Genomic DNA, 12,742 nt, shown 5'->3' with positions numbered 1-12,742 from the left:
CAAAAACCCAAAAATCGCTTTCGAGCAACCTTGTTTTCAAAAGAATAATTAACCAAACTTACGTTCAATTCAATTTGTCTCAAGAAATAATTCGACACGCGAGTAAAACTTCATGTTAATGACTGATCCACCATCGTTGACGCGTGCTCGGGTGTTATAAAATCATTGTAGTAAGATGAACACTAGTCCAATCTCTACAATCATCTGACCTCACCCACTGATATAATCAATCATCCTCCCAAGTCTCAAATAATGAAATCATAATCATCAACCAAGCATGAAAAATAAATTATAAACAAAAAAAGACTACTCGAAAGAAGAAAATAGTGTAGGAAAACAAGATCTGAAAGTAGCATGTTCACATTCTTATGTCAAAACAGTAGTGACGATAGTGGCGACAAGAGTGATGGCACAAATGAAAAGGTCGTTAGTAGAGGCGAAAAAGGGTGGAGGAAGGCCTTGCTTAGCAGCAGGCTTGGAGGCTGGAGCAACTTCACATGATAGGGCAAGAGCAGGAGAAGAAGAGATTGATGAAGGAGATGGTGAAGAAGTTGTCGGAGATGGCAATGACCGATGGGGAAGTTGGTGTTGGAGATAGGATCCGGGCCGAGGATTGGAGATGGTATTGAAGTTGATGTTGGTGTCGGGGTAGCTGTTGACTGTGGTAAAAATGTTGGTGGGGTTGTTTGTGCTTGAGCCATGCAAGAGGTGGCAGAAGACCTAACATAATCAAAACCTTAAACATGGTGCAACTCATCTTGACTAAACTCGAAACTTGGACGGAGAGAAAGGTGAGGGGACTGGACATCGGAAAGAGTTTTTTGTTTATCGGAGTTCGTGCAACTCATCTTGGCTAGACAAGAGTGCTTCGTTTAAATTAGAACTCGATATATGCTTCCCAAGATGATCTTCTCCTTCTTTTCGAAAACTTTCGATTTCTTTAAGCTATTTAACAATTGAGAATCGATGAACATTATAAACAAATGAGATAAAATTCGCATCATCAGCAAAGTTATCATTCTGTTGAGGAATGACAAGGTGTCCCTGACTAATTTATGCATTCGTATGTTCATCTACATGCAAATGGGAAATGGCAGTTTGAAATAATACACCCTGTAGCTTGCTTTTCCTTTACTGCCATCTTAAATTTGTTATTATGCATTTTGTAAATATAATTAAAATATATAACTACAAAAAAAATTTGTCACAATAAAACTTAATCTCATTATATATTGTGACAAATTTTTTGCACAATTATTAAAACTTATCGCTACAAAACTTATCACTATATGTCTTTTATTGTGCCAAAAAAATGAAAGGAAACATTTGTTGATAAAAAATGATAACAAAATATATTGTTTTCACCATATGCTACACAAATTTGTTAATTGTGAAAAAATATTATAACGATTTTGTTTTTTTTCACAAGTATAGATATTTTTCTAATTTAATGTTACACTTATTTATTTTGTCACAAAAAAACTATTAATAGTGACAAAAATAATTTTAACAAAATTAAATTTGACACAACAATATAAATTTCTTGTAATGTGACGTTCAAAGAAAGCTTAGGTATGTTTCAATTGTATTTTCCAGCTTTATGAATTATATTTTGGGATTATACATGAAATGCAATTTTGTTAATCTTTGAAGTATCTTCAATTCGGTACCATTAATTTATGGTTTTGGTTAGTATGACCTATGGAATTTGAAGAAGAAAGATTAGGGTTTATGGATTAAATTTGGATTAAGGCTTGAACTTGAAGGATTAATGTTTACATAGCTTTTCCATGCTTGAATCAAGATGAATTTCATGGATAAGTTGATACACAAGGTTAGGTCATGAAAAAGAAAATTAGGAAGAATTATCCAAGTTTATTTTGATGTTTATCATGGAGGATTAAATGTTGTTCAAGCTTTAAAATGTTGTTTGAAACAAAAATTCAAGTGTGAACATACCATGATATATTAGGCTATTAGGGTATTCAATTAGGGGTTTAAGGTTTTCATGAAATTGAAGTGTTCAAGTTGTTTGATATCATCTAAGCTTCATTTTGATGGTAAAATTATTGAATTTGGAAATCAAATGTGAAAACCCCTAATTTGGTCCTTGAAACCCTAAGAGAAAAAAATAAGGTTTTAATGAAATTTTGGTATTCAATGTTAATTTGAAGTGTAATTAGTTTTGATTGAGCATTGAAAGAATTTTTAGAGAATTCTTTATATTTGTATGCATGGTTAGATTGGATTCTAACATATGTCTTTGATTCTAGTTGTTGTGTAATTTATGTGTATGAACCATCCAAGTTCAATTGATGTGAAGTGATTAATAGAGGAAAGGATAAGAACTCTTATAAAGTTTTTGGGAAGATTACATTATGGTTGAGGTTTAAAGTGTTGAGGTGAGTGCATGTTTATGGTGTATTTATGTTAAATCTAAACATTGTCTTGCGATAAGTCAGTGAATGAGTTATTACGGTAAGAAGTGACTCTTGAATATTATGTGACTTTGAGATTCATGCATTTAGGTTAAATTTTTATTTAGAATATTAATAGAATTAGTGAGTAAGCTAAAGATGCAAAATAATGAAATCTACCTAAATTTTATGGTCTTGATAGTAGATCTGGAAAATCACCATAAATTCTATAAAAATGATTAGAAGGTGATTTTTATAACGATGTATTTTTTATGTCAATATAGTTTTGTGTAAAACAAATAGAGGATGGTTTTGAAGTTTATACTAGAAGATATGAATTTTTTATCGATGTAGGTCAGAAAACATGGCAGCATATTCTGCTCAAAATAGATTTTGTAAGTTGGACTAGAAATTTCACCATAAATTGTACAAGTCGAGCTAGAAATATTTCTGTATATGGTTAGATTTTTATTTGAATCTAGTTTCTAGAGGAAAAAATAGAATGGAAATTCAGTGTGTATATTAATAAAAAAAATCTTTAAGGATAGTGCAAGCTACCAGAATAGGGAAATGAATGGTAAATCATGCATTTGGCGTTACCTTTGTGTTATATGCCATTGTAAAGGCTTGAGACAAGTCAACTCTATTATATTGGCATGATAATTATGATATTTATCATATGATGTACATTTTGTTTACAAGTCAAAAAGGTAAGTGATTAATGATATTTTCATGATATATTCATGTTATATGGAAATGAAATATTTAGGGTATGAACTGCCCATTGTGCTATTATATGAAATGTTCAATATATTGTTGATAGGGGATGTCAGTAGAGTGATGAGTGTTGCTCGTTGTAAAGAAACAAACCTATAGAGATTTAGACTCGATCAAAGAACGAGATGGAATTGAGAGAAGGGATGGCGAAAATCTAAGATTTTAAGGGAATTAGGATTGATGAAAAGTTAATGAGAATAGACAAGATTAAGAAAATATTAATATTATAGAAATAATAAGATAAAGATAAATAAATAATAGGATAGAAATAACATAGAAAAAATTAGATATTAGATAGATGATGATAGATAGATAGATAGATAGATGATAGTAGATAGATAGATAGAGATAGATAGATAGATAGATAGATAGATAGATAGATAGATAGATAGATAGATAGATAGATAGATAGATAGATAGATAGATAGATAGATAGATAGATAGATAGATAGATAGATAGATAGATAGATAGATAGATAGATAGATAGATAGATAGATAGATAGATAGATAGATAGATAGATAGATAGATAGATAGATAGATAGATAGATAGATAGATAGATAGATAGATAGATAGATAGATAGATAGATAGATAGATAGATAGATAGATAGATAGATAGATAGATAGATAGATAGATAGATAGATAGATAGATAGATAGATAGATAGATAGATAGATAGATAGATAGATAGATAGATAGATAGATAGATAGAGATAGATAGATAGATAGATAGATAGATAGATAGATAGATAGATAGATAGATAGATAGATAGAGATAGATAGATAGATAGATAGATAGATAGATAGATAGATAGATAGATAGATAGATAGATAGATAGATAGATAGATAGATAGATAGATAGATAGATAGATAGATAGATAGATAGATAGATAGATAGATAGATAGATAGATAGATAGATAGATAGATAGATAGATAGATAGATAGATAGATAGATAGATAGATAGATAGATAGATATAGATAGATAGATAGATAGATAGATAGATAGATAGATAGATAGATAGATAGATAGATAGATAGATAGATAGATAGATAGATAGATAGATAGATAGATAGATAGATAGATAGATAGATAGATAGATAGATAGATAGATAGATAGATAGATAGATAGATAGATAGATAGATAGATAGATAGATAGATAGATAGATAGATAGATAGATAGATAGATAGATAGATAGATCGATAGATAGATAGATAGATAGATAGATAGATAGATAGATAGATAGATAGATAGATAGATAGATAGATAGATAGATAGATAGATAGATAGATAGATAGATAGATAGATAGATAGATAGATAGATAGATAGATAGATAGATAGATAGATAGATAGATAGATAGATAGATAGATAGATAGATAGATAGATAGATAGATAGATAGATAGATAGATAGATAGATAGATAGATAGATAGATAGATAGATAGATAGATAGATAGATAGATAGATAGATAGATAGATAGATAGATAGATAGATAGATAGATAGATAGATAGATAGATAGATAGATAGATAGATAGATAGATAGATAGATAGATAGATAGATAGATAGATAGATAGATAGATAGATAGATAGATAGATAGATAGATAGATAGATAGATAGATAGATAGATAGATAGATAGATAGATAGATAGATAGATAGATAGATAGATAGATAGATAGATAGATAGATAGATAGAGATAGATAGATAGATAGATAGATAGATAGATAGATAGATAGATAGATAGATAGATAGATAGATAGATAGATAGATAGATAGATAGATAGATAGATAGATAGATAGATAGATAGATAGATAGATAGATAGATAGATAGATAGATAGATAGATAGATAGATAGATAGATAGATAGATAGATAGATAGATAGATAGATAGATAGATAGATAGATAGATAGATAGATAGATAGATAGATAGATAGATAGATAGATAGATAGATAGATAGATAGATAGATAGATAGATAGATAGATAGATAGATAGATAGATAGATAGATAGATAGATAGATAGATAGATAGATAGATAGATAGATAGATAGATAGATAGATAGATAGATAGATAGATAGATAGATAGATAGATAGATAGATAGATAGATAGATAGATAGATAGATAGATAGATAGATAGATAGATAGATAGATAGATAGATAGATAGATAGATAGATAGATAGATAGATAGATAGATAGATAGATAGATAGATAGATAGATAGATAGATAGATAGATAGATAGATAGAGATAGATAGATAGATAGATAGATAGATAGATAGATAGATAGATAGATAGATAGATAGATAGATAGATAGATAGATAGATAGATAGATAGATAGATAGATAGATAGATAGATAGATAGATAGATAGATAGATAGATAGATAGATAGATAGATAGATAGATAGATAGATAGATAGATAGATAGATAGATAGATAGATAGATAGATAGATAGATAGATAGATAGATAGATAGATAGATAGATAGATAGATAGATAGATAGATAGATAGATAGATAGATAGATAGATAGATAGATAGATAGATAGATAGATAGATAGATAGATAGATAGATAGATAGATAGATAGATAGATAGATAGATAGATAGATAGATAGATAGATAGATAGATAGATAGATAGATAGATAGATAGATAGATAGATAGATAGATAGATAGATAGATAGATAGATAGATAGATAGATAGATAGAGATAGATAGATAGATAGATAGATAGATAGATAGATAGATAGATAGATAGATAGATAGATAGATAGATAGATAGATAGATAGATAGATAGATAGATAGATAGATAGATAGATATAGATAGATAGATAGATAGATAGATAGATAGATAGATAGATAGATAGATAGATAGATAGATAGATAGATAGATAGATAGATAGATAGATAGATAGATAGATAGATAGATAGATAGATAGATAGATAGATAGATAGATAGATAGATAGATAGATAGATAGATAGATAGATAGATAGATAGATAGATAGATAGATAGATAGATAGATAGATAGATAGATAGATAGATAGATAGATAGATAGATAGATAGATAGATAGATAGATAGATAGATAGATAGATAGATAGATAGATAGATAGATAGATAGATAGATAGATAGATAGATAGATAGATAGATAGATAGATAGATAGATAGATAGATAGATAGATAGATAGATAGATAGATAGATAGATAGATAGATAGATAGATAGATAGATAGATAGATAGATAGATAGATAGATAGATAGATAGATAGATAGATAGATAGATAGATAGATAGATAGATAGATAGATAGATAGATAGATAGATAGATAGATAGATAGATAGATAGATAGATAGATAGATAGATAGATAGATAGATAGATAGATAGATAGATAGATAGATAGATAGATAGATAGATAGATAGATAGATAGATAGATAGATAGATAGATAGATAGATAGATAGATAGATAGAGATAGATAGATAGATAGATAGATAGATAGATAGATAGATAGATAGATAGATAGATAGATAGATAGATAGATAGATAGATAGATAGATAGATAGATAGATAGATAGATAGATAGATAGATAGATAGATAGATAGATAGATAGATAGATAGATAGATAGATAGATAGATAGATAGATAGATAGATAGATAGATAGATAGATAGATAGATAGATAGATAGATAGATAGATAGATAGATAGATAGAGACAGACAGGCAGGCAGGCAGGCAGGCAGGCAGGCAGGCAGGCAGGCAGGCAGGCAGGCAGGCAGGCAGGCAGGCAGGCAGGCAGGCAGGCAGGCAGGCAGGCAGGCAGGCAGGCAGACAGACAGACAGACAGACAGACAGACAGACAGACAGACAAACACAGACAGACAGACAGACAGACAGACAGACAGATAGATAGATATATAGTTATCCTATAAACTCTCCCTTCTAATTTCAATTAACTAGGTAAACTCGATAATCGGCTCTAACCAACCCTCCTAATCGTAAAGAGAAGGCAAATCGAAGTGTGAAGATCTCCTTTATGAAGAACTTGAAAGAACTTAATGATGAAGAATGCTAAGAAGGCATAAGGTAATAAACACTTGAAAAAACAAACTCTCGTTGTATTATTAATCAAAGAAATCTAATTTACAATGATGAATGAGGCCTCATTTATATAGGAGATGAGTTCTAAAAGTCCTAAGCAACTAATGAATAAAATAGTAATAAATTAAACCTGTTTTAATTCTAATTTATAATAAAATAATAATAAACTAAGAATAATTCATCATTCTATATTAAATTATATAACAAATATTCAATAAAAATATTGAAAATTCATACTATTTAAAAAATCTCGTATTAAACCCATATAAGAATCTCTTAATGTGTTATCTTCACTAAAATGAGTGTATCTTGAGTTCCCGATATCATATTGATATAATTCAAGAACCGTTTGAATGACAAGAGACATATGATCATATCTCATGAAGACGTGTTGAAGAAACAACATTAGGATCCCATTTTAAAGGTAGTCACAAGTCTGTTGCTATTATGTTCTTCTTTTCCAAGGCTTGGTCATATGAATTAATTGGAAGTGTTAGTGTATCTTTCTTTGATGTCAGCCTTGTGATGCATATATCATTCTCTCTCTCTTCAAAAAGAGTTGACCTTGAATCTAAAAAATCAAAGGGAGAAACATTTAGTTCTTTAAAGAATTCCTTCATATTATACTTTCATAATAGATATGCTTTGAAACTTCGAGAGTTTGTTCTTCTAAAGGTTCGAGTAGAAATATTAGCCTAAAGAATCATGTATTATCATTAAGGACTCTGGTGCTTGTATCATTCCCCCTCTCCTTAAAAGGATTCATCCATGAATCTGAAAATCCAAGAGAAATAAAATTAGATGTTTTGAAAGGTAAGCTTGTAAAACGCTTACCCGAATCAATGTTATGTGTCTATATACGCTTTAGTAGAGGTTTCTTCCTTGTTGGTGAATTGATTTCTTGTTGTCTTGAAATACTCTTTTTCACACAAGTATTGTAATCAAGTGTGTACATTGAAATTCAACATGGCGTCGACCACTGTTGGCTTTCTTTATGATTGCTTCATAAGTTCTCTTTATGGTTTTAATCGTGTGTGTCGAGAAGGAGTGTTTAAAAATCATGTCAATTGATTTCTTAAAGTAATCCCTTAAGTCTCCTAAGTGTGGTTTATGAACTAAAAATTCTCATGAGGAGATTTGTGGACTATATAACATGTTCAATTGAAAAAGAAATTCATCTACAAGATAAAACTCATTAAAAGCACTTTTAAATATGTTCAATTCTTGGAATAGTAGTAAAATTTTGATATTAAGAGTATAACTTTGGGATATTGCATCTTCTACTATGTCTTGTTTACCTAAGTTTTTTAACCACTTAAAGGATTTGTGGTTAGTATGGATGATAACTTTAAGAGTCTTACCATGTAAAAAGGAGAATAAGTAGGTTAGAATATCATTTAAATTACTAATAACATACTTAACTTTAGAATCTTGTAAATCATGATTCATCACTGATATGGCATAGTGATTAAGGGTTTCTGGTGATAACTCATTAGGAGGGTCACCTAACACCATTCAACAACTTTGTAAAGGAAGAATAAATGTACTAGGAATAGATAGATAGATAGATAGATAGACAGACAGACAGACAGACAGACAGACAGACAGACAGGCAGACAGGCAGGCAGGCAGGCAGGCAGGCAGGCAGGCAGGTAGGCAGGCAGGCAGGCAGGCATGCAGGCAGGCAGGCAGGCAGGCAGGCAGGCAGGCAGGCAGGCAGGCAGGCAGGCAGGCAGGCAGACAGACAGACAGACAGACAGACAGACAGACAGACAGACACAGACAGACAGACAGACAGACAGACAGACAGACAGATAGATAGATATATAGTTATCCTATAAACTCTCCCTTCTAATTTCAATTAACTAGGTAAACTCGATAATCGGCTCTAATCAACCCTCCTAATCGTAAAGAGAAGGCAAATCGAAGTGTGAAGATCTCCTTCATGAAGAACTTGAAAGAACTTAATGATGAAGAATGCTAAGAAGGCATAAGGCAATAAACACTTGAAAAAACAAACTCTCGTTGTATTATTAATCAAAGAAATCTAATTTACAATGATGAATGAGGCCTCATTTATATAGGAGATGCGTTCTAAAAGTCCTAAGCAACTAATGAATAAAATAGTAATAAATTAAACCTGTTTTAATTCTAATTTATAATAAAATAATAATAAACTAAGAATAATTCATCATTCTATATTAAATTATATAACAAATAATCAATAAAAATATTGAAAATTCATACTATTTAAAAAATCTCGTATTAAACCCATATAAGAATCTCTTCATGTGTTATCTTCACTAAAATGAGTGTATCTTGAGTTCCCGATATCATATTGATATAATTCAAGAACCGTTTGAATGACAAGAGACATATGATCATATCTCATGAAGACGTGTTGAAGAAACAACATTAGGATCCCATTTTAAAGGTAGTCACAAGTCTGTTGCTATTATGTTCTTCTTTTCCAAGGCTTGGTCATATGAATTAATTGGAAGTGTTAGTGTATCTTTCTTTGATGTCAGCCTTGTGATGCATATATCATTCTCTCTCTCTTCAAAAAGAGTTGACCTTGAATCTAAAAAATCAAAGGGAGAAACATTTAGTTCTTTAAAGAATTCCTTCATATTATACTTTCATAATAGATATGCTTTGAAACTTCGAGAGTTTGTTCTTCTAAAGGTTCGAGTAGAAATATTAGCCTAAAGAATCATGTATTATCATTAAGGACTCTGGTTCTTGTATCATTCCCCCTCTCCTTAAAAGGATTCATCCATGAATCTGAAAATCCAAGAGAAATAAAATTAGATGTTTTGAAAGGTAAGCTTGTAAAACGCTTACCCGAATCAATGTTATGTGTCTATATACGCTTTAGTAGAGGTTTCTTCCTTGTTGGTGAATTGATTTCTTGTTGTCTTGAAATACTCTTTTTCACACAAGTATTGTAATCAAGTGTGTACATTGAAATTCAACATGGCGTCGACCACTGTTGGCTTTCTTTATGATTGCTTCATAAGTTCTCTTTATGGTTTTAATCGTGTATGTCGAGAAGGAGTGTTTAAAAATCATGTCAATTGATTTCTTAAAGTAATCCCTTAAGTCTCCTAAGTGTGGTTTATGAACTAAAAATTCTCATGAGGAGATTTGTGGACTATATAACATGTTCAATTGAAAAAGAAATTCATCTACAAGATAAAACTCATTAAAAGCACTTTTAAAAGAATGTGTAAATATATTAGAAATCTCCAAGTCATAATGATGTACATCTTTGATATGTTCAATTCTTGGAATAGTAGTAAAATTTTGATATTAAGAGTATAACTTTGGGATATTGCATCTTCTACTATGTCTTGTTTACCTAAGTTTTTTAACCACTTAAAGGATTTGTGGTTAGTATGGATGATAACTTCAAGAGTCTTACCATGTAAAAAGGAGAATAAGTAGGTTAGAATATCATTAAAATTACTAATAACATACTTAACTTTAGAATCTTGTAAATCATGATTCATCACTGATATGGCATAGTGATTAAGGGTTTCTGGTGATAACTCATTAGGAGGGTCACCTAACACCATTCAACAACTTTGTAAAGGAATAATAAATGTACTAGGCAAGCTAGTTTTATTGTTAGAAATCAAAATCAGTGGTTGTCTAAAGTGGATGATGAGTATTTTATTTTATTATTATTTTGTTTCTAATTACTCCAAATTATCTCTTTGATATTATTGATTTGGGTTGTTTATGTTCAATTCTGCGCAGGACTCTATTTTCTAGAAAACATCATTTAACGAAGAGTTTTTTAGTTTTTTTTTATTTTTTTGAATCAATGTTAGACACATGGGCATGGCTTTGGTCCTGACGATGTCAACGTGGCAGAATATGTAGTTCAGTCAGCGACAACTTCTAGAAGGTGACCCTTTTAGCAAAATTAGAAAGGAATGTCAGACGGATGAAAATCTTTAGGATTTAAGAATTGTAATTGAATTTATATATTTGGGATTTATTATTTAATTATTAAGGATTTAAGTATTTGAATGTTTTTAGAATTATATTTAGGAGTTTTGTTTTCTTTAGGATATCTCAAGCTATAAATACTCTTAGGGTAAAGCTTGAAAAACATGTATTGCTTTTGGTTTTTATTTGCTTTGGATTTTTATTCTTATAAAGGTTATTTTCTTCTTCATCTCTATTTATTTTCTTTTACTTTCTTTTACATTCTAAGTATGATTTCTATCATGCTTAGCTAATTCTCCATTTAGTCGATAGCTAAACGATGACTCAATACGTTTCATAAGAATTCAAGAACACTTCATACCTTCAGATTTCTTTCTCAATTTTCTACAAACTTGAATTGGCAATTGGTCTCTCCTTTACATATCTCTACACCTTCAATTTAAAAAGTGTGTTTTGGTTTGATAAATGCTTTGATTTATCATTGGGAAGAAGATTCAACTTATAGTAAATTCAACTTCCTAAGAACACACTTAGTGATGGCCCGCTAAGGGAAGTCGAGATCGGGTTCGACTCTCATTGAGACACCATAATCCAAGCATGGGCTTTTCCAGCACTCAAAGTTACAATAGAGTTAAATCGATAGTTATTTTTAATTCAAACAAATACTAAATTCCAATGATTGACTTTGGGAAATTAGTTCATCAGAGAGAAGAGTATGTTATAAAGGTTGGGCCTTGTAGACTGTAGTCAGCATGAATCCTGAAGTAAAATCCCTTTCAATGATCGAGACCAATTGAGGCAAAGTGAAGCTGAAGACTATCTCTCATCATAATTATTTTCAATCATCTATTTTTTTATTTATTACTTTTACTTTATTCAAATTATTTTGCCAAAACCCTTTATATTTTTTCTTACAATTTCCTTAGATCAAGATCAATTCAAACCAACATTAGAAATTTCTAAGTCCCTATGGATGGACCTTTTCTTCTTTTTATTATGTTTATAGCTTATTTATCTAAGAAAAAGGCTTATTTATTTAACAAATTATGCGTTTGTTACTGGACATCAATGCAAGGCTCTTTGTGAAGAAGGTACTCTCTTAATTCTTTTGTGCTCACATATGTATTTGCAATCACTCTTTTCTTCTCACAATTAGGTTCACTCGCCTTCCGTGTGTCATTATTCTTTTGTCTTTGGTAACTAATGACCTCTTTTGTTTTGTCTCTTTTTCACTCTTTTTCTTTTGTGTTTCCCCACCCTCTTTACAAAATTTCATCACATAACTTTCAAGTTCATCTTTTTATTCTAATGGTGTAAGGCTAAATGACTGAAGATCGATATCTTATATTAAAAAGTTTATATCATCGTATTCATCATTGTCAATGTCTTATTCATTATTCATGGTAGAAGGTGGAGTAGAAGATAAAGTGGAAAGGTTTAAAGTACCTTGATATTGTTCTCTATACTGATATATCCTTT

The 12,742-nt window shown here is 30.1% G+C and overlaps 1 protein-coding gene across 1 annotated transcript; it reads left to right on the top strand.

Moving 5' to 3' along the window:
- Nucleotides 1-406: 406 nt before the first annotated feature.
- Nucleotides 407-11,223, top strand: LOC120198779 (octapeptide-repeat protein T2-like). The gene is made up of 4 exons (XM_039200048.1): nucleotides 407-581; nucleotides 6,929-7,028; nucleotides 8,903-9,038; nucleotides 11,143-11,223. The coding sequence occupies exons 1-4, from the start codon at nucleotides 407-409 to the stop codon at nucleotides 11,221-11,223; spliced, it is 492 nt and encodes a 163-aa protein (XP_039055979.1).
- Nucleotides 11,224-12,742: the final 1,519 nt, after the last annotated feature.

This window comes from Hibiscus syriacus, unplaced genomic scaffold (assembly GCF_006381635.1).
Source record: "Hibiscus syriacus cultivar Baekdansim isolate YM2019G1 unplaced genomic scaffold, ASM638163v2 tig00004797_pilon, whole genome shotgun sequence".
Taxonomy (NCBI): domain Eukaryota; kingdom Viridiplantae; phylum Streptophyta; class Magnoliopsida; order Malvales; family Malvaceae; genus Hibiscus; species Hibiscus syriacus.
The sequence above is the reverse complement of the archived record's forward strand: the minus strand, read 5'-3'. Positions and strand labels throughout refer to the sequence as shown.